Source organism: Anolis carolinensis, chromosome 1, assembly GCF_035594765.1.
Source record: "Anolis carolinensis isolate JA03-04 chromosome 1, rAnoCar3.1.pri, whole genome shotgun sequence".
In the NCBI taxonomy this organism is placed as follows: Eukaryota; Metazoa; Chordata; class Lepidosauria; order Squamata; family Dactyloidae; genus Anolis; species Anolis carolinensis.
Genome location: NC_085841.1, coordinates 274,648,884 through 274,676,128, shown reverse-complemented (window position 1 = coordinate 274,676,128; position 27,245 = coordinate 274,648,884). Strand labels below are relative to the sequence as shown.

Genomic DNA, 27,245 nt, shown 5'->3' with positions numbered 1-27,245 from the left:
AAAAGGGCAGTGGATAAAATAATTCAGATATGCACAAGTTACATAAGCAGTGAATCATTCAAGAGTTCATGGTGAGGATAGATTTTCATGACTTAAATGCATCCTTTGAATGACATAGTATGAAATGAATATTTTCTGCATGGGTTGGCAGATCTGAAAAGCATCATTGTACAGTGTTTTGTGGACATGTTCAGATACCTACTTCCTTTATTTGATAACATTAACTTCTATTACTCCTTATTTAAATACAAGGTTTGAATGATCTACATAAATAAAAATTAAGGCCAGAAGTAATACTTTGGCCTGACTTACCTCATTAGCAACCTGCTAATACAAAAAACGGATTGGGTTTTCTAAACATTCCAAAGGTCACTGGCTGCATAAGTATTGCTATGTACAAATGGAGGCTACCTCTTTTCCTTCTACATGGAGCTGCCTTTGAAAAGTGCTCAGGAGCTTCAATTGCTTCAAAGATCAGCAGTCGGGTTTTTAGCAGGAACTGGCCATAACTCCCCTGTTGTATCAAGTTGGCATTGGCTGCCAGCTTGTTTCTAGGCACAATTCAGAGTCCTAGTTTTGACTGATAAAGCTTATATGGCATGGGTCCACGTTGACTGAAGGGCTTCATGTTTAATGTGTTGTCGAAGGCTTTACCTTTGTGTGTCATACTTCACAACCTCTGAGGATGCCTGCCATAGATGTGGGCGAAACGTCAGGAGAGAATACTTCTGGAACATGGCCACACAGCCCGAAAGACATACAACAACCCGGCTTCATGTTTCTTTATGAGCCTGTTAGAACACTACAATCCTCTACAGAGGGCCTTCTCTCTGTCCCACCAACTTTGTTTAATGCGAAGAACAGAGAAGAGGGCCTTTTCGGTGGCTGCTCCCAGACTCGGGAACTCACTCCCCAGAGAGTCCAGAATGGCCCCAGTCCTGCTTGCCTTTTGCAGGCAGGTGAAAACATACCTCCACTATCAAGCATTTATGGAATGGTAATGGGTAGGCTGCTGGGAATGGTGTGAGTGGGATTTTGGGGAGCTTGTAATTTTTAAATGTATTTTAATATTTTATGTTTAATGACATGAAGATTTTAAGTGTTTTTTTTAAAAAAATGTATACTCATTTTAATGGATTTGCATTTTTAATTCATGGTATGTCACGTTTGTTATTAGCCACCTTAAGTTCCTATATTGGAATAAAGGTGGGGGGAAAGCATATAAATAATCAATGCTGCATTTGTTTATGCAGCTCCTACATCACTAGAATCATCAAGCAGCATAGAACAAGAAAAATATCTTCAAGCCTTACTAAATGCAATTTCTGTCCATTGCAAAATGAATGGCAATAATACTCTAACCATCAGGCCAACAATTGCTTTGTCTCCAGGTAATGTCATGCATTTGCACAGTTATTTTAAAATTAAGACCATATTTGACTGTATACGATATTTTTTTCCAGTTTCATTATGATGTTCTATTAATGTGTCACACTTGAATGGTTCATTCTACAGGCAGCTATGCTGTCTTTGATACTGTTTGCAATTGAATGTGTTAGCACAGGTTTAGCAGATTTGAAAAGTGTGAAATAACTTGAGTTTAAGCAGAATTGCAAACAAAAGGGGAAATCCATTTAATTTTCTAAAAACATAGAGTGCCGAGATGCAATTATTAAAGACATATGTGAATTGATTAATATGCTCTTTCAAACCTATATATTTGAAGCAAAAAGATAAAAATGTAATATACTACTTGGAGAGTAGGTCTGGATGAAGTAATTAAGAAATGCATTAATGTTCTATTTCAGTTGTCATATGATGAAACCTGATAGGGTTCATACAAAGGTAAAGCTGCTGTCTTAGACACAGGAGCATGCAACTTGCCAAGTTTGTCCATTTGGCTTAATCAGTTGATGAAATCAAGTGTATCTAAATTCTGGCTTTCTCATGACATAACACCGTCACCAAATTGTGCATGCCTTGCTTCATGTGTTGTTAAATACTTTGATTATGTTAGCCATGCCTAACCTGCTGTGATGCTGCAAATGTGTAAATGTTATTTCTAATTATGTCTGATGTTGCTTAAATGTGCAAAAGTGGCAGCAGTTAGATCCATGAAGCATTAAAAATTGCTTGGATTAAAAATATACATGTATTCTTGGGTTCACATCAGGGTAACTTCTAGCAAATGTCAACTTGAATGATACTGTACTTTTAATCTCTCAATTCTTTTTGACTGACTTTAGGCACTGAAAGGAGGGCTTCAAGAATGTCCACTGTGTTTAAGCAGGTAGTGCCAGGACATTTGGATGTAAATCTATCCAATAGCTTTGCCCGAGGAGGTTAGTAAGAATAGTTCAAAGCCTACACATAGATATAACATGGTGGGGAGGGAAGATAGCATTTGAGGGGTCGTTCTCAGGTTAAACTTCAATTTATCACTGTATACCATAGAAATATGAATTATTCTATTGGCATCTTATAAAAAGTTCATCTAATCACCTTATGGACACAGTCAAAGCCTTGTTGAAGGAGAAATCACACACTGTTGTGAGAATGCCAGTGACTCTTGTGTCTAAATTCCTGCATTCAGCATTGAGGGCTAGGCACATGATTCAGTTCACTAGACAATAACCATGTAGAGTTTAAAGGGTTGTGGGTGGGAATTTACGGAACCTACACTCACGTTCACACACTGGTACATGATCAGTGCTAATTAGCAACAGCAGCCATCAACCACATTGGTCAGATCACAGACTGTTGCTACATATAACCTAGAGTGAGTGATTTTTTCTTCTCTTCACAGAAGAGCTGTAGCCACTAAGAGCAAAGGGTTTTAGACAGCTGTAGCAGTTTATTCTTAAATTACCAGAAACTGAAATCGTAGGAGTATTAGTGGGAGTTTATTGTATCACAAAGGTTATATGTGGAGAAGCCTTTGGTACCGAAAGGATAACTGTATGGATCTAAAATTATTAAATAACTTCACTAAACTTTCATTAAACCACTATTTGGAATGCCTCTGTGGACTGCAGATAGTACACTGCAGTGCTGCCAATTGTTATGTTACTGTTATGTAACCCAAAGGTACTTAAGTGAAAAGTGTTCCTGTGCATATAATGATGCTCACAGAAGCTGAAAGAGTATGTTGGTTTACTTTTTAATTTCTGTGTATTTAGGTACTACCGTAGGAGAGGACCATTTGTATCCCAGAGTTTATTCCAAATCCACACAGTTCATCCCCGAAAATAATGTTCTGGCAATCTAAGAAAATAATTTTGTGGAAATCTTGAAATTCATCAAACTAATTTAAAAATAAGAATAAAGACATAGTCATGCGAACATAAATGTTGCAGTTTTTGCCAATTGGTAAACTACTGAATTAAGAAGGTAGTAGCAAGTCTAATGTCATGCCAATTAAATCAAAGTTCTTGAATTTAAAAGAGGTTCAACTATTGATTGCAGTAGGATTAATTGTATGTCTTGATGTATAACAACGGTGTAATGATTAATTGAGAAGGTGTGGTGAGTTGTTTGCAGAGCTGCATGGGTTTATTCATACTGACCACTTGAAATATTTATTACTGCTTGAATTTATGAGATAGTGTGTGATAGGTGTGGATTTGTTTTGGTATTTATGGAGAAGACAGTCAGCAGCTGCAATCTGAACTTGGATGCTTTTCCTCCATATATTGATAAAATGCAATGTTTAGGATGAATCACCAAGACACTATCCAGATATCATGTGCAAAGTGTCAAACTGCTCCACAGACAGGACAGGCAACAGGATAGATCTGGTCTGACGATTGTCTTCTCTCCTTTTTGTGGAAGTAATTCCTGTATTCCCAACATTTCTGTCACATAATATAGTAGTCAGATCAGATGTGATAAGGGCTGGAGTGAAAGAAGCAGAGATAAAATAGGAAATGATTATTTTGTCCAATCACTTTTGATTCTTTTCTTTTTTCTTTTTTTTAAACCTATTGGGGCCAAAAAGAGCCCAAGGGCTGAAAATATATCAAGGCATCATAATGTGTTCTTCAGAGTCTCCTGGACACAATTTGCCATTCTGGGGACTTTATTTGAAGGGAACGCCAAAGATTTAGGAGGAGTGTAAAGTTCCAGGGGAAATGCTCCCTAGACATTCATGAATTGCCCAATCCCCAACTGGATTCACTGGTTACCGTGCCAGAATCCATAGTCAAGTGTTATCTATTGGCAATGTGTCTAAGCAGTTTAATTAACAGGAATGTTGACATACAGTTTGAAGTGGGCTTTTGTTTTCTGTTCCCTTTTTTTCTTTGTCTTAACTATGATATGGTACTAAATGGTACTAAATCGGCTATATGAAATAATATTTGGCATCCAGCTTTTATTCCAGCCAGTGATAATGTTAGTGGAATAGATTATTTCCACAGTAATAATGGTCCCTTGATGCCTCTCTTAAAGCTAAAATGCCTTTCTTAAAAGGAAACAGTAGGAATAATTGTTACTGTGATTTTCTATTTCAAACTACATTTCCATTATACCAAATGGATTCAGTAGCTACGTGAGACTACGTCCTCTCCTCCAGTGCACAGTAATACACAACTGCTCAACAGGAGCACCCAAAAACACATCACTCATGCAAATAGTCCAACACTTATCTTACTTGGTTAATTAGATATGTGGATCTATTTAGGTAAGATGATACAAATTTCCATTGTGCTTTATTGATGTACTTTTCCCATCAAAATAAACAATAGCTATAAGTTGTGCTGATCATTTTTAATTGATAAATCTTATACATTTTTTAAAAATGTGTTCATGGTAGATAAGTTTCCATTTGGTATAATACAATGGCACATTGTTTTGGCTGTTTTGCATGTTTTCAGTTATTGCAGTAGCCATGAACATTAGGCTGTTTGTTAAAATAATTTAATACGGCTTTTTGCATTTGTTCCTTTTAATTTAATTTACAAAGTCTTGTGATTCCTTGATACTAGCTGTTAACATTCATATATATTATAAACAGTTTTTAATCAAATCTATTGTAATGTGAAGTAATTTTTTTTCTTCTTTCCTGTTCAATTTGCTCTGTCTCATTGCCATGTGCATTCCATTCCTCCTCTTTTTCCTCCTGTCCTTACTGCTATCTGCCAGTGCTTGGGTACAGAGATAAATGTTTCACACATTCAAATTCCAAATCAGGAAGAGTCTACCAAGGTACTGTATTCTTTGAACTAATAGTACAATCTGCCACCTCCATGATTATGCATATTAGTATACCTTAAAGAATCCATGTTAGCTTGCTTAGCCACACAATTAGGGGCTGTGTTGCTGTAAAGTAGAATATTCTCTAGGCTATAACCATATTTTACTATCATTGCAGTAAAAACATGTAATGAGAATTAGATCATCCAAACCTTACTGCTCAGTAGCCAAACAATAAAGGAATAATATAAATGATGAAGAAATCACTGTAGTTCTGGTGAAACAGTTAGTGGTCCTCAAATTAACAAAGAGAACATGGCATTTCCATTTTCTTTCTTGTTTTAAAATCTGTAGTTACGCAAGGGATGGGAAGAGAAAACTAGATATTTATATACTCTTTAATCCCTGTAACCCATCACTGGTAAATTTTCTAGATTGCAGTCTGCATGTGCTTTTTAAATTCACAGTACTGTTGCTTTCCGTGTGATGCAAGCTTTAATCAAGATCTGTTTTCTTAATGGCAAAAAGTGGGGGCAAGTGCTTTCTTCTGGACTTCCTCTGTTATCTAATTTTTCTCAAAGAATAACATTTATTCTCAAGATGGCACACAGAACTGGGCCACCACGAATAGTTTCTTCCGTATGCCAATCTGTTCTGGCAGGACCATGTTTGTTTCAGTTGGATCTGTTACATCTTTCCCCTCTTCTCCAATAGTTTTACATTTTCTACTTACCAACCAGATATAACCTCTGGTGATATTTGTCGGAATTGAGTAATTTAAATGAAAGAATGGAGAGAAAAGTGAATTATAAAGTAAGAATATAAACATTGGAATAGTTAATTAGCTAATTGATAGAAAGGAAAATAATAAAAATGTGGAAACCCAGAGGGCCACTAAATAGAATAATAATAATATAATCATAAGTTTATTTTTATATCCCGCTGCACTCCCCAAAGGGACTTGGGGCGGCTCACATGGGGCCAAGCCCAACAACATACAATAAAATACAAAGTATAAAATACACGATATAAAATACAACAATATAAAATATATAACAATCATAGTAGATCAATAACACAGCTTCAACAGAGTAAAAAGCATGACCATTAAAAGAGGTGATAACATGGCGCTTCAGTCCATAGTCTTGGTGGAGAAGTAATTTTCAAGTTTTCAAAGCTTTTCTGAAGGACATCAGTGTAGAATGTCATTGAAGTAGATAAGAAAAACCTAGAAAACCACTAGTAAGTGGGTTATGGGGGCAGATAAAAAAGAGGGATTATGTAAGATTTTCATGCAGAAGTGAAATGGAGGAAGTAAGGTCAAAAACAAGTAATAAAAGTGATAACTACAGTACATTGAGTACAGAAATAAAATCCATAAAGATAAAAAAGCAAACAACAATATTAAATACCAGTTTGTTCTGTTTTTAAAAAGCCAAGGAAATATGCAAGGGGAAGTAAAAATCTTTAGAAAAAAAAAAGTAACTGCTGTCTAAAGCCCAACCAAGTTAGAGTGGAAAGAACTGATGATGCAAGAGCAAAACAGCAAAAAATCACTTTCAGTCACCATCTTGAAATTAGAGAGTCCAATAGAGGCAGAGCAATGACGGAGGTGACTGACAAAAGGAAAGTAGATATGACAATGAAAAAAGCTCATGACATATCTTTGAAAACATTGATTTTGGCATTAATGTTTGTTCAAGTGGCAATGTGGGTACCTGAATAAAATAAGGGATGCAAAGGAATTAGACATTCATGGCTTAATAAAGTGATGGAAAGAGTAACAAAAGTATTGAAATACATAGCTGATGTGGGTCATGACACAATAGCAGGGACAATCAACGTGGTAACAATGAAAAGATGATCACTGTGGTTGCAAGATGAGCAGATACTAAATCTAAAAATAATTTAGTTTTAATAACCTTTAAAGGGGCATCATTATTTTGGGGGGAAACTCTGGAGAAAGTGGAGAAGAAAAGAAGCAGGCTATGCCTTCTTTTTTAAAAAAAGGTGCACTATGGCAACCACAGTGACCTTCATAGTAATATCCTCTGTAGAAGACATTTGTGATGCAGCTGGCTAGAAAGATTTGTGAAATGTTATATGTTAGATCTGTTTAAGTCAGCAAGTGCAGCTTTCAGGAAGATAATGCTGCAGTCAATGGTTTAGTTGGGAAAATATAAACAAATAAGTAAATAGTAATAGACTGACCCATTTTATGGCCTTGAGGAAATCTCATTTGTGGCAGATCACTCCTCTGTGCCATCCTGATGATATTAGATTAGACATACCATCAAAGTGTTCTGGAATGGTTGGAGGGGTGATCCACACCCACTCATGGGATAAGTTGTAAATTATAGTTAATGAATATTAGAGTTTGCTAGTACTAAGAGTTGCAAACTAATAGGTTCATTAGTTGTTCCAGGGGGAGGGGTTTGTGTATGGTTAGAAATAGCAGGGTGTTGTAAGCAACACAGTTGCAGTGATAGGCAGGGCTATGAAAGAAACAGTCAGACACATGGGCAAGGACTAACAGATCCAACTGAAAAGAACATGTTCCTGCCAAAACAGATTGGCAAGCGGAAGAACCAATTTATGGTGGATCACTCCTCTGGCCATCCCAGAATGCACATTCACGGTAAGTCTAATCTAGCATTTTATCTATTAGTGTTAAAGGCCTTGATCTGCATTTTTACAAATTATTACTAATAATATTGGAAATATGGTCTTGGCTGATGTGTTGCATGCAATTACCTTCCATTCAAAGAAAGTGGACTTTAAATGGTAGCTTGTCTATTTCAATTAAATAAGAAAACAGTTTTAGTTGTTTGACGCACTTTCTTCTAAAACCAGCAGATTGCTTATGAAACGCAAACACACATGTTCCTGTCATGACTTTTGGAGTAAATATCTTTTAAAATATGATTATGATAGTGTGGATGCAGTATCTCCGGAGTGACATTATCTGGCCAGGAACACCTAAATTAACTATTATTTTTTATAATGAGCATGTTGTAACCAGTGTCTTCTATTGGAAACAGTGCAAATTAATTTTATTGCCTTATTTGAAGTTCTCTAAGAGCAACTGGGCTAGAGAACAGAAGCCGCTTGGTTTTCATATGACAGTTTGCTCAGGTTGTAAGAGTTGAAGAAAAGAGGCATATAGCTTGTGGCCTGTAGACTGTCCGCCATCACAGTCAAACCCCATATTCTAGGTGCAATGCATACCCGTACAGTTTCAAGTAGATTGTTGGGATAACACAGTCACGTTGATGGCAGTACTGCCTCTTTATAGGCATATGAAATAATCACACAATCAAATGCATAAGGCAACAAACTTACAATTGAAATTTAGTCTTATCTGAGTGTATGAAGTGATTTGGCAATGGTAGCCAGATCATAGAAATAAGATATATGCCATGTCTTGCATTTGCAGCCCCATTATGGAGTGACCCCGCACATTTAGGCTTTCAGTGTCAGTCTATAGTGAGAGAGCACTATAACTATATAGGCCTAACTCAGCAGGCTGTATGTGCAGGCTGTTGTATAAAGCATTAAACAAGAAATGGACATTGATGAATCTTGATTATGAATTATGTTGAGCATGGTCCTTCCTCCCTCTCTAGTGGATTAAATATGGCACTGTTGGGAAACAATATTGTGTATGCATGCTTTATTGAGGATATACAAAATCCATATGATATAAAATGTTCCATTACATTTTAAATCTTTACAAAGGTGTATGGGCAAGTCTTCGGTCTAGCAGTCGATTTATCAGCACACAGATGCCATTCCTTGATGTCGGTGCAAGATTAGCAGGAAAAGATGGTTCACCCTCATATTCCAGCAGTAATGCATATTTTCAAAACCGTCTTACAAAGCGGCAAGCTTCTCTCTATGTCTTTGGAGAAAAATCACAATTGAGGGTATGTCCATTTTCTGTTCTGATTTGCTTGGTTGTTTTTTAAAATTAAGAATTGTAATTAACTTGTGATATAATACAGCAATTATGCATGTTTTAAGCCCTGTAGGTTTCAGTGCTCCTAACACTGTGCTAAACTGCAGAAAATATTGGCACATTGAGTATGCTGACTGTTAAAAATTCTTATGACAATCCACTGAAGGAGGAGATTCATGTGTACTGCTTATTGAATTGTGAATTATAGGTGTGCATCCAAATACAACCAAAGTTCCTATAGTATTTTAAATATGAACATATTCATTATTATATTAGCTTTTTTAGATTATTGTCTGTTTTATCAGAAAAAGTGTAAAAAGTTGTCAGGTATATATACACACACAACGGTGAGGGGAAACATAATTGTAAAAAGTGGAATTAAATGGTAACAACAAACCAATTAGTGCTAATGTACAGACAGTAAACACAGTGACTATTCATAGCAACAGTGAACACAATAGTCAAATCAAATCAAATAATCTTATTACAGGCAGTCATAGAATCATAGAACAGTTTGTTCAGCTCATTTCCAGGCCCACCTCTGGCACTGCGAATGATGAAGAAGGTACTCCCTCCCCCTCTTTCTATCTGTCCACAGCCAGCAAAATGCCCAGTGCATGCTGCTGGCTGGCAAAGCCACCTCCCATGCCTGTCTGTTACTACAGCTTCAGTGAGGTAAGCGCATGGCCAAAATCCTGTTGTCCATCCTGCAGTCTGTTAGTGGCCACCATAGCCATTTTGTGAACCTCCTCCCCTACAACCTGACTTCCTCCCTATGCTATGGCTGCAGCCATACAGTAATAACCTCAATTCATAAGTAAGAATTGTACGTAAGTCGGATGTTCATAACTCAAGGACTGCCTGTATTACTTTGAAAGTTAGCTTCTGTAATAGCACCACTATCGTTATTCAATTCCAAACAAACAACATAATCTTTGTGACTAGTTCTAATTATCTATTTCACACCAGAATCTCATTTGAGAATTTCCTCATTTGGGGAATTATGATATCCAAATGCCAATGCTGTTTAATCCTCCCCTTTCCCACCTCTTTTATTTCTCCCTCTTTCAAACTCTAAAAGTAGCCAGAAAGGGCTTTGTAAAACTTCCCTCCCTCTCCCAAAAAAGCCCACTCCTTAGGAATAAAAAGAAATACACACCTTCTGTTGCTTTCCTTTCCCTCCCTTTTGACTCAAACGTTCTTGCAATAATAGTAATAATAATAATAAATCCTGCAAATTTGCAAGAGTCTCTCTTTTTCTTCCCCTTCCACTATGCAATCTTTTTCTTCTTCCTGGCTTGCAAGAGGTTCTGTCACTCACTCTCCTTTCGCTTTTAAAAACATTTCCTCCTTGTCCCTCTCTCTCTTAAAAAAAGAAGATAACTCCAGCCTGGGAGGAGAAGGGAGGTTTTGGAAAAGAAAATATACTGTAGCCTCCAGGCTCCACTGCTGGCTTGACCTTGACCCGATTATAAGCCGGGGGAGGCTGTTTCAGCCCCCAAAAAGAGATTAAAAACTCGGCTTATCTTCGAGTATATACAGTAGTTGTGGGGAAGTGTGCTACAGACCTCCAAGACAGACTGAAGACCTGTATGAAGCCTTCCTTGAGCAGATGAGCAAACATGCAGAAAGAAGATATATAGTAGTAATGGGAGATTTCAACTATTCTGATATTTATTGGAAAACAAACTCTGCCAAGAGTACAAAGTCCAACAAATTCCTCACTTGCCTTACAGACAATTTTATTGTCTAGAAGTGGAAGAAGCAACAAGGGGATTAACTATTCTGGATCTGATCCTAATCAGTACTGAAGACCTGCTAAATGGAATGGAAGTGGTGGGATCTTTAGGTGGGAGTGATCATGTTCTCTTGGAGTTTGTGATACAGAGGAAAGGTGAAAGTAAGAGATGCTGGACATGCATTCTAGATTTTAGGATAGCTGACTTCAGGATATTTAGGTAAATACTGAGTGTGATCCCATGGATAGGAATGTTAAAAGAGAAGGGAGTTAATGATGGATGGGAGTTTCTTAAAAGCAAGATACTGAAGGCACAAATTTAAACAGTGTAAACAAAGAGAAAAAATAAGAAGTCTAAAGAAACCAGAATGGATGTACAAAGAATTTTCAACTGAGCTAAGATTTAAAAGGGACATGCACAAAAAATGGAAAAGGGGGGAAATTACCAAAGAAGAATTCAAACAAATGTAGGGGAAAGGCTACAGCGCAAAATGAACTCAAGCTTACCAGAGAGATTAAGAACAATAAAAAGAGGTTCTTGGTTATGTCAGTAAAAAAAGGAAGAAAAGGGACTTCTGTGTGGAGAAGGTGGTGAAATACCAAATAGGATAGGGAAAAGGCAGATCTGCTCAACACCATCTTTGCCACAGTCTTCTCCCAAAAGGAGATGTGTGTTCAATCTGAGCAATATGGAGCGGACAAAGTAATAGGGGAAATGCAACCCAAAATAGGTAAAGAAGTAGTTCAGGAATTCCTGGCTATCCTAAATTCAAGTCGCCAGGGCAGATGAACTACACCAAGAGTATTGAAGGAACTAGCGAGAGTAATTCCAGAACCATTGGCAATAATCTTTGAGAATTCTTGGAGAACCAAAGAAGACCCAGTAGACTGGAGGAGGGCAAATGTTGTCACTATCTTCAAGAAAGAAAAAAACGAGGACCCAAATAATTACCATCCAGTCAGCCTGACATCAATACCAGAAAAGATTCTGGAGCAGATCATTAAGCGGGCAGTCTGCAATCACTTAGAAAAGCGTGCTGTGATTACTAAAAGTCAACATGGATTTCTCAAAAAACAAGTCATGCTTGTTTTCTGATGCCCTGGAGACTTGGACTCTGGTTTTGAATTACAGGAAAGGAGATTCCACCTAAACATTAGGAAGAATTTCCTAATGTAAGAGCTGTTCAGAAGTGGAACTCTCTGCCTTGGAGTGTGGTGGAAGCTCCTTCCTTGGAAGCTTTTAAATAGAGGCTGGATGGCCATCTGTCAGGGGTGCTTTGATTGTGCTTTTCCTGCATGGCAGGATGTTAGACTAGATGGCCCATGTGTTCTCTTCAAACTCTGATTCTATTGTTTATCTAATATTTTTCCATTAATGTCTGTTGTGGGTGGACGTAAGAGTATACGTTTTATTAATACCAGACATGGCAAGAGAGAGAGAGAGAGATCCTGTTAAGGTATACAGTTTACCCCACCCTTTTCCTGACGTGAACCCAAGACAATTTACAGTAAGGCTAAAGAGAGAGATAAACATTATTATAAAAACACAATTAAGCAAGCTATCATATTAAAATACCTCATTAGTGATCACTCGTATCCGAGTATGATTGCCTTTTAAGTGTAGGGTCTTGGCAGTGGGTCCGTAGGTGACTGTAGAGACATATTCCTGACCTGCGTGTTCTTATGCAGTGAAGACATAAGTTTCCAGGTGGAAGGCAATCCTGGCCAAGGTTGGCTTGACACACCTTCCTCTTGACATGTTTCTCCCTTTCACCCTCCAGTTGTACCTCTTCGAATTCCACAGCACTGTTGGCAACAGCTGACCTCCATTTAGAATGTTCACAGGCCAAGGCTTCCCAGTTCCCGGTGCCACAGTTTTTAAGGTTGGCTTTAAGCCCATCTTTAAATCTCTTTTCCTATCCACCAACATTCTGTTTTTCCTTCTTTTGTTGAGAGTATGGTAACTGCTTTGGGAGATGGTGATGAGGAATCGGACAACGTGGCCAGTCCAGCGAAGTTGATGTCAAAGGATCATTGCTTCAATGCTGGTGGTCCTTGCTTCTTCCAACAGGCTGACATTTGTCCGCCTGTCTTCTCAAGAGATTTGCAGGATTTTTTGAAGCTGATGGAATCGCCCCTAAAATACCACTAAATTTTTTAAGCCCCTGTTGCTTATTGGTTTGTAAGTGCATTCCCTTAATGGGGGTCTCAGTTCTTTTGCAGCCCTTTTTCAATAACAGAAGAAAGTTGGGAGTAGAAGAGGTGAAACATAATTGCCAATCACCAGATTCCTTTATATAAATGTTTGCCTTTGTAGGAGTCTATATGTTTGCATGAATATCACAAATCATTTGGTGCTACAACCTTCTCCTTCCCAGAATTCTTTACTGCAAAAAATCTAGACACATAAACCACCTCATCATAGCCTAACATAAAAATGAATGGTTTTCACATTGTACTGTGCTTGAGCATTTGTTACAAACTGTGATGTTTTTCGTATAACAATCCACAGCATTACAGAGAAGATACAGATTTCTTTTTTGGCAGCTATAACTCTTCTAGTATCAGCAAAACTAGTCTAGCTATGGGAAAATAAAAATAAAAATTATGGATGGGATACTTGTACTGTGCCATCACATAAAATGCATAACACCTGCAAATTACACCTGGCTACCTTTATTAATTTCAAGGCTAAGAAGAAGATAAAACATATCCAAAAGTGGAGAACAGAGGTTGGAGTTTCTCAGTAATAGAGCAATATGCAAAAAGTACACTTGTTTGATTTCTTTATTAATTTTTGAATAAACATCAAAATAATTTCCTTTATCATCTGCAGGGCTTCAAACTTGATTTTGCTTTAAACTGTGAATTTGTTCCAGTTGAATTCAGTGACCTCCGGCAAGTGAAAACTAGCTTTAAAAAACTGATGAGTGCTTGTATTCCTAGCAGTATTCCTTCCGATCCTGAAATAACATTCCTCAAAGCACTGGGAGAGTCAGAATGGTTCCCACAGGTAAAGGGATATGGCAGTCATAAATATCTATGATTAATAATTCAAGTGCTATTTCCATCTTGCAAAAATTTTCCACTTGTTCCATAATTGTTTTATATTATTATACAAGCAAATCTCTTTGTTTTAGTGACATAGTGACGTAGATATAAAAATTGGGGCACATCATAGGCCCTTCGTACAGTAAATGTAATCATCAGCCATAAAAACATAGTACTTGGCTGTAATGATTCACATTCTATTTTAAAGACCATTTACATATTTTGTTACCTATATTAAATAAAATGGTTTATATTTATTGCACGTATAATTGTGTAATGTGTAATGTATAATGTGGCTGAATAGATTATTATTAGAACTTGTTCTTACTATTGGCAAAGCTCTAAGCCAGGGGTCCCCAAACTAAGGCCCGGGGGCCGGATGCGGCCCTCCAAGGTCATTTACCTGGCCCCTGCCCTGAACCTTAGACTTAGGATTGACCTAAGTCTACTTGGTCTTTGGAGGTCTTTTTTGCTTACCTATGGTCTTATGAGATCGTCTAGATCAGGGGTCCCCAAACTAAGGCCCGGGGGCCAGATGCGGCCCATCGAAGCCATTTATCCGAAGGGGGTTGGGCTAAATGACCCAAGGGGTCTCTTCTTCTCTTAAAACCATTATTATTATTATTATTATTATTATTATTATTATTATTATTATTATTATTATTATTAGAAACACAACAAGATGAGTCCACAGGAGACACTCTGCTGGCTGTTGTATTGGATCATATGTCTGACACTTCCCAAGTGTCTAGGACTGTGTGATGTATCGGCGAATAATGTGTGCAGATCCCAGTAAGGTGGCCTTCTGCAGCTGGCAGATGGTAATTTTGTTAGCGCCGATTGTGTTAAGTGCAGGCCAAGGTCTTTAGGCACTGCACCCAGTGTGCCGATTACCACTGGGACCACCTTGACTGGCTTGTGCCAGAGTCTTTGTAATTCGATCTTTAAATCCTCATATTGTGTAAGCTTTTCCAGTTGTTTCTCCTCAATCCTTCTGTCACCTGGGATTGCAACATTGACAATCCATACTTTGTTTTTTAACACGATTGTGAGGTCAGGAGTATTGTGTTCCAAAACCCTGTATTATTATTATTATTATTATTATTATTATTATTATTATTATTATTATTATTAACAACATTGAGGTGGGGTGGCCATCTGTCAGGGATGCTTTGCTTATGCCTTTGATGCACAGAGGCAGAAGGGGATTGGACTCAATGGCCCAAAGGGTCTCTGCCAACCCTCTTTTTTCTTGTTGTTGTTGTTGTTGTTGTTGTTGTTGTTATTATTGCTCAGTGGCCAACTATAGTCCGGCCCTCCAACGGTCCAAAGGATAGTGACATGGCCCCCTGTTTAACAAGTTTGGGGACCCCTGCTCTAAGCAGCACATTGCATGCTAATTCATTTCCTTCATGCAAGTCTGATTGAATATTTTCTAGTTTAGTATTTCTTTGTAGTCATTTTGAACTTTCCAATAGCTAGAGATCTCTGAAAAGTTAACAAATACTATAAAATAACATCGGGTTTAATCACCATTGAGGGGTAACACTACAGAACACAGCAGAACTGTAATAAATCCAAGATCAAAGAAAAAAGAAACAGCTTATAGAACTAAACACATTCTTAAAATGCCTGGGAAGATGTTAAGGTATTCCCAGGAGCCCAAAAGAGTATAATATAGCCTTCAAGAGAGCCTCTCGGGGAAAGGCATTGGAAGAGCCTCAAATGATATATTTTTAAAAGTAGTTACAAAATAAAAGTAATTATTATGGTTCCACGTTTTCCAAAGATTTTTTAAAACCATTCTTTAATTTCTTAATTTCTTAAAAATAACTAAAGAGATACACTTAATTAAAGATGGGATCTGGTGCCTTTAAGGTATTTAAGCTTTTAGAGAAATATATTCTGTTTAAATAATTATATATAAAGCATTATAATTTTTTTTACTAGAATGAGTATCAACATCCTCCACCTTGTGTGACTGTGGAGCTGAACAAACAACTCAGCATATGTATGCTTGCCCACAATGCCCTGCCTCATGTACGAAGGAGGAGTTGTTTAAAGCTACAGACAATGCGGTTGCTGTTGCCCGCTTTTGGTCCAAAACTATTTAGTTGCTTGTGATTTCTTTTTTTTTTCTTTTTTTTCTTTTTTTCCCATTATTTGAAATGTATTTGTTGTACAATGCTTTTGACACGAAATAAATAAAAACATGGTCTAATTCTAATATTTGTTAACCTGATAACTTTTTTCATTCTAACTATGTTTTTTGTAATCTTTTTATAGCTTCATCGTATTATGCAGTTGAGTGTGGTTATGTCTGAGCTGCTTGAGAATGGTTCTTCTGTTCTTGTTTGTCTAGAAGATGGCTGGGATATTACAGCACAGGTCAGCTGCTATGGGTTGTAACATAAAATAGTTAAAGAAGCAAGATTGATCCAATGCTCCACAGCAGATAGGGTGGGGGCTACAGAGCGAGTAAATTGTTTAAAAGTATATACAATTGTAAATATTAGTTTTAGAACTCATAAGGCAACCTACCTGAGCAACTGAAGGCATCATGGTTAAAGCTTCATAAGAAAATCATAGCGATCTATAGAAATGCATGAGTCTGAGAGAAATAAAAAATGTTGCAAGTTGATGTTTCTCCTTGCACTTTAAAATACATTTAACCAGCTACTATACTTATATGTGCAAGGTATTCTTGCCCTATTATGTTAAGAAAATTTAAATTTCTGGCATTAAAACAAACTTCCAAGAATGTTGAATCTAGAAAATAAAATCACAAGAAATTCATGTTATCAAACAGACTGCATTTTAATGCTCATTCCAAAATTACAAACATCTAATTCATTTTATATTTTACCTTTCAGTTAAACATTTCCAACTTGCAGTGACATGGCTGCATAAAAACAATTTTAACACACACAGCATTTTAACACAAAAAGCATTAAGTAAAACTCAAAAGAAGCAATAATAAAAACCGTTCAAAACTGGACAATATGTTACATTATTTCAGTCATCCTCACATCTCTCAATTATTTACTATTGTGACTGGCCATGTCATGGGGGTGTGAAACATATTCTACTTGAAATAATATCACTGCACATACAGATTATTACAGTTCAGTGTTTCCAGACTTTGAAAGACATAAATGCCGAACTATGCCATGATTAGTTTGATACAAACTTTGTGATCAGGAATGAAAATTAGAGTGAAAGTGTGGGGAAAGGCTATGAATTACTATTCTACCCAGCCATATTTCCTGTTAAATGCCTAAGAAAATGTGCTGATTAATTACAGTATACTAAATGCACAGTATTGGCTGTTAATGTCCAAATGTAATTGTATGGTCTAGGTGGTGTCCCTTGTGCAGTTACTCAGTGATCCATTCTATCGAACGCTTGAAGGTTTCCGAATGTTGGTGGAAAAGGAATGGCTATCCTTTGGCCATAAATTCAGCCAGCGCAGCAATTTGACGCTCAATTGTCAGGGGAGTGGGTTTGCTCCGGTCTTCTTGCAGTTTTTGGATTGTGTTCATCAGGTATGCATAGTATATTATATTACTGTAATGTATGTGGATGTAAAAGCATACAACAGAAAGAAAAGTATATTTTATGATCCAAAAAACACATGAACCTAGTACAACACAAAGGATGGTAACAAAAACCTTTTATGCAAAAAATGACATTTTAATTCTAGGCAAAAAAAGTAATATTGGCATTTCTTCAGTACATCTTTGAAAATTGAGAAAGCAACTACAAATTTGTTCAGTAGAAACAATGCACAATACATACGCTTACCTCTAGGCTCTCACTTTAGAAGCATTTTGGAGAAAATTAAGCACAAGAGCATTCTGTGTCCTCTCTTTCTTATTATATCTGTACTCAAACACAGATAAAAGAAGCTCCTGCCTTTCACTTAGGCTACTTCCATATGCCAAAGATCTTAGAATAATATGGTGGCATATACAGACTGCCTGTTCTAGAAAACCTGCTGTTGTTTCTGAAATTGTGCATGGAAAACCTTTGTACGCATGCATGTAGAGATAATGGATATTTCGCTATATGCCTTAGTCAGCACAAAGAAGAATGCGTGTGCTGTGCCTCCCTCCAACTTGGAGGACATGTAAGTGCCACCGGTCACTTTACCAGTAGGAGACAATGAGGATAATTAGAGCTGAGCTGCATCTGTACATAAAGTTACTGTTTCTCAAGAATTATTAAACTCTTTGATCAGCTTGCAGGACTGAGCTAGAGCTGCATTGCATTCTGACCTACATAGAACACTGTTTCCATGAACTAATGTCCTATATTTATCTGTATGCCTGGCATGTAATATTCTGATTATGAAAATATCTTCTTCACTAATTTTGGATTTGCGGTACAAATTCGCAGGAGTACTATATTCAAACAATCAAGAACAAACAAGTAAAAATATGATATGTCTCATCTATCAGGTTGGGTGGGGCCAGTGGATGCGAAGGAAAACACTCGCCCTTGTTTCAACTAGAGAGAACATATGAAGCAGTATTTCTTAAATTAGAACAGCATCATTTTCCAAAAAGCCATTGTTTATGCCAATATCTCCAGGTGTCAGCTGACTTATTAATGTGAATCATTCTTTCTCAATAGCAACATCTGGTGGATCTTCCAGTTGTTTCTAGGAAGGCAGAGTTGGTAACAGTGATGTCAGGCTGTGAAGCATCCATCATTTTCTCTAGAAGTATATCTCTATTTAGGGAAGAGGTGGGAAACTCCATAAGCTACACTGGCTGACCAAAATGCCAGAAAACAAAAGCAGAAGTCACCATATACCCACATTTAGTTTTCAAAATTGGGTTTTTAATGTTAAATAGAGTAGTGGTGTGTGGGATGAATTTAAAGGTCTTCCAAGAGAAGCAATTCACCTCTCCCACTGCTTTATCCTTCCCTAGAAAGCAGGTAATCTAGGAGTCAGAGGGAACTGCTGGCCACGGAAAGGCTGTTTGTTAAGTCCCACACTAAAGACCTAGGAGTAAACTTAGTAATGAGAAGATACAATAAGGGGTTCTTTCATAAATTAAGAACTATTTTAAAAGGAAAATAGGTACATATAGGGACAAAAAGTCACTAATACACTGATGAGGTCTAAACTGGCAGCAAGTGACCACAACTGCAATTGCAGTTGTGACAGATAGCTTAATAAAAATCATGGCCCAGGGAGCAGCTGCAGTTCAAAAGGCAAAATTTATGTTGGACATAATTAGAAAATAAGTTGAGAACTAAAGTATCATTATCAAATTTACACAATACAAATTTGTCATATGATCACATCTGGAATATTGTGTAAATTTCGTGTAAATGAGCTTTAAAAGAATATTTTAGAGCTGGAAAACATGCAGAAAATGGCAGGTCTGAATCATTACCCCTTTTTCATGTGTCTTGATTCTCAGTTGGACTTAGTATCTGTTTTCAGATACCTCATTCGCAACACATGGATGTACATCTGAAATAAGCAGAATCAGATGTTACTTAACCACTAATGATTTTACGTAATTAGCAGAAACGATAACAGTTGTGATTGAGATTAATGAAAACAAGATGTAGCCTCCTCTTGCTCTGCTCTTCTGTTTCCTTGTAACAGAAGGAAAATGATACGTTTTGTGGGAGATCTTTGCAGGTCTATTGCTGTAAAAGTTTAGGGGAAAGCTATTTTTTCTCTTCTACTCAGTTATGTAATCAATTCAATTCTTTATAAATTGTCAGTTTTTTAGTAATCAAACTATGCTACAATAATATTTTAACAAAATAGAAAATTCAGTGGAAACATTTACATTCAGCTTGATGAGAATTGTAAATAACGTGTGGTTTGGAATTGAAGAAATCTTTTAAAATATGACATATATTCTTGTGATTATTAGTACTTCATTTGTACTTAGTTTGTGATGAACACACAAGGGACTAACAAGTTCATAGTAATACAATAAATAATGATGAAACACTTGTCTTAAAAAAAATGGCAGTCATTTTTTAAATTTGAACTCCAAATGTATATGCAATTCTGTGGTCATGTCTGACTGATCTAATATTGATTTTATTATATTTTGATCAATATAGCAATTATGTGGGAAAATTTGATTCATCTATTATAGCCACACTGTAACTATCACCAATACTACATTGGTGATAACTTATTTTACTATAACGAGCTATAGTAAAACAACTTTTGTGCAGTGTAGAAGTGATATCTTGCAGGAACGTCTAATTGAATGAGGAAAGTAAGACACAACAATACATTTAAGTATTTTATTTTTCCCATAAAAGTGTTCTAGCAAATGTTTCTATTCTCTGTGTTTCAGGTTCACAACCAGTATCCAACAGAGTTTGAATTCAATCAGTATTACTTGAAGTTCTTAGCATTTCACTATGTTTCCAATCGATTTAAAACATTCCTGCTGGATTCAGACTATGAAAGACTGGAACATGGTAGGTTCCCCATTTCACAGATGTTGATTTCATTTCTAATTTATTTTTCTTTTAAAGCATTGCCTAAAGCTAATTTTCTGGTGTGGAAATGCTGCGATGTAACTTAGTATTGCAGTGGCAAAAGATTGTGCCAGTCACTCTTTGATATATTGAAATCACTTCCATCTTGATGCACATTAGATATTCCCTATATCACTTAATGTTTCCTGATAAGTAGTCACTACTCCTAGTGAGTAGGTGCTCCCAGACAAAGCTATTACTGTGCAACTTAACTGGTTAATGCATGGAAATTGCAGGAGATCCAGACTGTTTTCAATGTCGCCTATGTTTTTGCACAATATTTTCCCTATTTGTCACGCCCTGGCCGCAGAGCACTAGAACCAACACACGGAGGCCAATAACAGTCTAATATCTTTATTAAAGAAATGAGTAAATAGTATAAAAACAGATAGAAAATAAAGTTCATCAATAGACCTTTCAGGGAAGGTCAAATATAGTCGAGAAATATATTGTCCAGTATATAATATTAGAGTTCAAAGTTATAATCCAAAACCGAAACACACTCAACTTCCAAGCAGTTTGAGTGGGGAAACGTCCAAGACTTTACTAGAGTTCAAAGTAAGTCCAAGGCAGGAAACTGAAGACAAGACTGGATACGTGGCACAAGATACAAGGCTGGGAACACGATGAGACGGGTCAAAAACACGACAAGGCAAGGCACGATGAAACTGGAGTTAGCGGACTCAAAATGCAGTCCACACTTGGCTGGAACCGAAGTTAATCCTTGAGCTGACTTGTTGACTCCGCGCGGGCTAGCCCGTGCGGGAAGCTTTTAAAGAACTTCAAATCTTTCTACAAACAGGTGTCCAGTGCTTCTTTTCCCAAGGGAAAAGAACTGAAACACATCTTCATCCAGATGCGTTCCTCCCTGAAAACTCTCAGGAGAAACGAGCTAATTAGCACTCTGTCTGGATGCTAATCTGGCGCTTTTCCTTGTTTGCGCTTTCTCTGAGCGACTAGTCTCAAGAAACTCCCTTCTCGCGAAAGGGGGAGAAGCGCTGGGAATAGCTTGTTCAAGGTCCGTTTTAATGAGTTCTTGGCAAGAATTGTCAACAAAAGGCATCTGGAATGGCACAGTCTCTTGCTGAGATGGCAGAAATCCCATGTCTTCATCACCATGATCCATAATGGCGCTAGGGTCAGGACTCAGAGGCCCATGGGGCATCACACTATTTTTCTTTGCAAGGAATAAAAAGGCAGAATAGCTGAACAGTTCATTTCAGTTATGAGCAATAGGAGTCCTCTATCAAGTACCGTAGGACCAACCCCCACTTTAAAGCCCATCTTTTTCATGCTTGCTTACCAAAATTCAACCATTTATTAGCCAGTGGAGGACAGAGAGCAGTGAAAATGCATCCTCTAGGCCAGGGGTCTATAAGCTAAGGCCCATGGTCTGGATGCGGCCCGCCAAGGTCATTTACCCAGCCCCCGCCCTAAGCTGCTGCCTTAGGGATGCCCTACATCTGAAATAACTTGAAAACACACAACAACTATCCTAATTAACTTGACTACCTCATCACCCAAAAAGCAGGTCCACACTTCCCTTTGAAATTCTGGTAAGTTTATGTGGGTTAGAATTGTTCTTCATTTAAATATTGTATAGTTTTTTCATGTTTTTTGGTACTACAAATAAGCTATGCAGTGTCCATAGGAATCCATTCATATTTTTCGTCAAAAGTCAGATGCCAGTTAGAGAGCAAAACAGAGTTTATTCAAGAAATAGCCCAAAAACTAGTCACAAACATAAAAGATGGCTTAAAACACTTAACCTTCAGTGTTTTAAGGCAGTCCAAACAAAAATATATCAAAAAATATGCTTTAACAAATAAACCGGATTATTCAAGCAAATAATCCAGATTAAACTAAAGGTGCTTCAATTCAGCTCAAAACATTCTGAGTTGGCTTGTAATAAGCAGCCAAAACAAAGCAAAGACTTGGAAACCCCCAAAAAACTCCCCAAAGCCCCAAACTTAGCAGTTCAAACTTAAAGCCTCAAACAGAAACTCACACTGGACAAAGGAGCTCCCCAGTGAGAGTAGCTTGTAAACAAACTTGGAAGCCAGTGCAAAAGGAGAGAAAGCGGCTCCAAGCCTTTACTGCGGCCAGCACCAGGCTTTGGGATTTAAAGGGACAGTGCAAGGAGATGTTGTCAAACCGATCCGGAGTCAAAATAGCAGGGGCAGCAATAATCCGCTTCAAGAGTGCAGACAATGCCAAGAGCTCAAGGAACAAAACGAAGAGACGTCATCAGATCGGTCCAGGGCCAGGAAAGGAGACAGCAGCAAGGTCGGGAGGCAAGCCAGGAGTCAAGAGCCGTGGGTAGACACAAATCAAAGAGCGAAGGTAGAAGAAGAGTCGAATTCCAGTCCAAGGTCCAGGGGTTGTAGTCATCAATTCAAGGTCCACGAAACGGAATGGCACAAAGAGCCAAGGCAACGGAGGCAACAGCAGCTAATGCAAAACAGCAATAACAGTGCAGTCCAGGAAAACCCACACAGTTCCAGCCCTCCGTTGCAGAACAACCCAGATTAACTTACATCTGAAGCAAAGTCCCAGTCCAGTCTTCTTTAACACGTACAGGAGTCCCAGTGGCGCCCAGCAACACCTTGCCACACGCAAAGTGAAGTGACTAAACATTCCCAATTTATCCCAATTTTCCCTGGGTGTCCAAACACCACACTACATCTGAAGCAAAGTCCCAGTCCAGTCTTCTTTAACACGTACAGGAGTCCCAGTGGCGCCCAGCAACACCTTGCCACACGCAAAGTAAAGTGACTAAACATTCCCAATTTATCCCAATTTTCCCTGGGCGTCCAAACACCAACGCCCAAAGAGCAGATGTCCCAAATCCTTAATCCGAATCAGAACTCCACACAGCTAAAGCTCGTGGGTCGGGCGTGCCTAATTCTTCATCAGTCAACCTGCCCACGCCCAACACCATGCACACCTGGGGATCCATCCTCACTCCTCCAAGCAGCCCAAGTGGGGTCTGCTTCTGAAGACACCCAAGCTTCCCCAGTGTCAGCAGTATCCATGGGCCCCGATTCCTCCCCAGGCATCTCCGGTGCCCGTGCCCAGTCAGTGCCCATATCTTCAGCCACCACCTGTTCCCCAGCATCTATTTCTTCCACAAACTCCCCATCTGAATCTTCCTCAGAAAACTCCCCATTGAGATCCCTAATTCTCTTTCTGTACAAATCCTCCAACGAGCCCTCCTCGTGAGGGTTTTTCCTTCCTCTCCTGATCCCACCACCATCATCCACAGTCCCCGAAGGCGCAGTCACAACATTTTTTTCAAACTATAGTCTGCACACACCCCCCCCCCCCCCCGCAACAGTCTGAAGGACCACAAACTTGCTCTCTGTTTAAAAATTTGAGGACCCCTGCTCTAAACCTTCCCAGAAGTCCTCTTGACGTCCCTGAGGATGTTGCCGAGCTAAAGGCACATAACTGGATACTTCCCTGCTGCTGATCCCTCTGCCTTTCTAACAACCAGTAAATGGCTATTGGCAGAGGAGGGAGGACAAGCATAAAAAAAGATTGGCCTAAAGGGAGTGGAAAAGGGAGATGAAGTGTAGTTCTGCTGGAGAGAACTATCTACCATTATCCTCAAACTGTGGTCACTTGCCATGGCCATTTAAAAAAAAATAGAGAAAAAAACTGTCCCAGAAATTGAGGTCCTTTTTTTTCTGAACTTTGGATTGGGCCAAAACGAACCTGATCCATTTGTCCATATTGCTGTGAATTCCACAGATATTCCAGAATTTTCTACGAACTTCAGAATATCCCCTGACAGTTTAAGTGCAAAAAACTCTGGATACTTATTGGAGAACCCAGTTGATTGTGAAGATTGCCAGTGCTGAATTCAGGGAGAATATTTTTTAAAAAAAATTAATGCAGATTTAAAAATATATATTCCATGCAGTTTTGTAGTGATTCATGATATGGCAAAGTAGAAATGAAGTGTTCTGGTTGCAACTGGGTTGCTTTCATCCAAAGGAAGTTGACATTTCTTCCAAGGTGGAAATACTGAAATTTTCTGGGATTAAGAAACATCACACATTAAAAGGGTTTTACTTTCATTCAACCATCTGTCTTTTTGGCTTAGAGTGTTTGAGCGAAATGCATTTGAGCCAGGGCAGTTTTTTATTCTGCAGTACATTGGAATTCTCACGGGGACCAAAAAATATATACAACTCACACAATATAAGCTGTTTTTGATGCTAGTACATGATGCTTCAATACCCCAAACTTTAGGGGTCTTCCAAACTTAGCATAGTTTTCTAGCCCCTACACCCATAGTGTCCTCAAATGGATTTCATATTGCAAATACTATTTTATTCAATTTTTTAATTCCTTTTTCTTTAGGAACATTGTTTGAAGATAAAGGAGAGAAACATGGTAAAAAAGGAATTTGTATGTGGGAATGCATTGATAAAATACACAAAAGGAGTCCAGTTTTCTTCAATTACCTCTACACACCAGTTGAAACAGAGGTATTAAGATTAAATTTAGCATCTTTGTAACCCTGATATCTGAAAATAGTTTGCCATTAATAGAATGATTTTTTGTTTTAGACTGTCAAGTAATTGGGCAAATGTTTATCAATCTATACATAATTATTTCGCTATCTAAATGTCATCTCCATAGTTCAATACACCCAGCAAGTTTTCCCTCTCATTTGTTTAAACATACTAATGTAGTTGGAATACCTGAAAATGTAACAAAATACTTGATACAATCAGGCCATAGCCTCACTCCTTTGGCTTAGTTAGAACTGATAGTTCATTCTAGTCTAACCACTGGAAAATCATTGCTGTGTGCTCTCCCAGTAGAAGGAAGTATGTTTGGCAACGTGCAGAAGGCTGAGACCACAATGGAGTAAAGCCAGTGACCAAACCACATCAAAAACTCTTATTGAGTGCCCAAAGACAAAAATATCTATAAAGCTGTCCTTAATTTTTACAGGATATGTTTTGGTGGGATTTCTGAGTATATAAATATCACATTGACTTTAATGTGGTAACCTCACATATTTTTACCATTCTGTGTCTGTTGCATTATTTCAAGAGCCATTTTGAGTAGGGCCACTAGTGTTCTTAGTTCATGCAAGGCCGCATGTGTCTGCTGGGCAATTATAATGCAAAGGAAAGGAAAATAAGACATTATCTCTCCAAACCATAAGTGAAATGCACACAGACCTTACTTAAGAATATTAAAAAGCAAAAAAGTTAGACTGATTACTTTTTTAAATGTAACGGAATTAAATGTTTGTAATGGTTTCCAATTTAGGCAGCTTGCCATAACAATTCAGATGAGTTCATCTATGTTCCATCTGCTACTTATGATATTATATACGAGAGAGCTGTGAAATGCACAATGTTTGAGGTTTAGAAAGAGAAGTCAATGATACTGGAAAAACAACATGGTTTTTGTAATTTGCAGGCATCCTTTTCACAGGTATTAAAACCAAATGTAAACATATCCAGTCTTAAAAAATGGGATTATTACACAGAAGAGACCTTGGCTACAGGCCCTTCCTACGACTGGACCATGATAATTTCTAAATGTAGCACCTTGGATGAACCTGACCAGAGGGATGAGTCATCTTCCCACAGTAAGAGGAAAATTGTTTGGCCGTGCTATGATGACATTAACAAAGTACAGCCTGATGCCATCACCAACCTATTAAATGTAAGTATACATATTTCAACATTTGTCTAGTTTTAAAAAATGTTTTGCCAGTGAAAAAAAATAAAGCTATCATTTAGTATGGTTTAAGTGGAGATGGAGTTGAAGATTTAAGAAGACAATAATATCAAAATCCTTAAGAAGTGAGGGGTATGTTGACTTTCCTGTTATTTTACACATTTCCAAATTATTGCCTCTTAGAGTTTAGCTATCAATAGTCAAGACATATTCCATATGTATTTATTCCCCCACCCATACATACACTTTACATAAGGATTTTCTTGCTATCAGATGTGTCAAAGTTTAAAGGTTTTGTTTTTTAAGAAAAAAAATCCCCAACTAGAATAGAAGTAGCCTTTCATTCCAAACTGAAGACTACTTCTTTTTAAAATTAAGCTTCCACATCTTTTCCCAAGATTGATGTACACGTTACATTTGAAGTGTTACTATGTTTCTAGAGTTTTTGAAATTCAGTGCATGCTTTACAGGATCTGTTAGTAGCACTATGGTCTGATTAACTGTGAAATTTCTAATTTGGTTTATTAGGAATCAATTTAGGAAAGGGACTGGTGCAGCCATTACCCTTAAGACATGTATTAGCTAAGCAAATGTGAGCAGCTGTATACCATGATTAACATACATTCTGCCTTCCAAACAAATGTAAATTTCATTGGGAAAAATGTAGGAATTTGTGTCAAGAGCAATGAATACAGAAAATGTGGAGTATTTGTTTTAAACTTTTTCAGCTGGAGTACAAGACACTATTTTCCTCATGCAATGGTGCTTTAAAGCAAGGAGAAATATATAGCCAATGTTAGAATTTTGTAGATGCTTCTGTACCTAAGCATCTTCAGCTTACAATAATTCTTAGTTATGCCAACTTGCTGCGGAAAATGGATTCTAAACAAGCTAGTAACAACACACTATGTTCTTGGCTTCATATTCTTTTTCTCTTCTTCTGCAATTAAGAGACAGAACTGTAATTTGCCATAAATAAAATGTGTGGTTTAAAAGCATAATAGTTACTGGCTCCAACTTGCTGTTCACAACAGTGTCAGAACTCCTAAAATGTCTGACACTTCCCTT

The 27,245-nt window shown here is 37.7% G+C and overlaps 1 protein-coding gene across 14 annotated transcripts in view; it reads left to right on the top strand.

Annotated features, from left to right (window-relative positions):
- Positions 1-27,245, top strand: part of sbf2 (SET binding factor 2) — a 339,926-nt gene that overhangs the window by 302,816 nt on the left and 9,865 nt on the right. For 6 of the 14 annotated variants that reach the window (XM_016993005.2, XM_062978926.1, XM_008106923.3 and 3 more), the window contains 10 exons: positions 1,254-1,391; positions 2,247-2,342; positions 5,143-5,205; positions 8,932-9,119; positions 13,726-13,902; positions 16,227-16,328; positions 17,300-17,485; positions 20,282-20,408; positions 24,837-24,964; positions 25,914-26,162. In XM_016993005.2, the coding sequence (XP_016848494.2) occupies positions 1,254-1,391; positions 2,247-2,342; positions 5,143-5,205; positions 8,932-9,119; positions 13,726-13,902; positions 16,227-16,328; positions 17,300-17,485; positions 20,282-20,408; positions 24,837-24,964; positions 25,914-26,162 (1,454 nt within the window). The remainder of the gene's footprint in view (positions 1-1,253; positions 1,392-2,246; positions 2,343-5,142; positions 5,206-8,931; positions 9,120-13,725; positions 13,903-16,226; positions 16,329-17,299; positions 17,486-20,281; positions 20,409-24,836; positions 24,965-25,913; positions 26,163-27,245) is intronic. The other 8 variants (XM_062978742.1, XM_008106906.3, XM_008106960.3 and 5 more) reach the window with 6 other exon arrangements.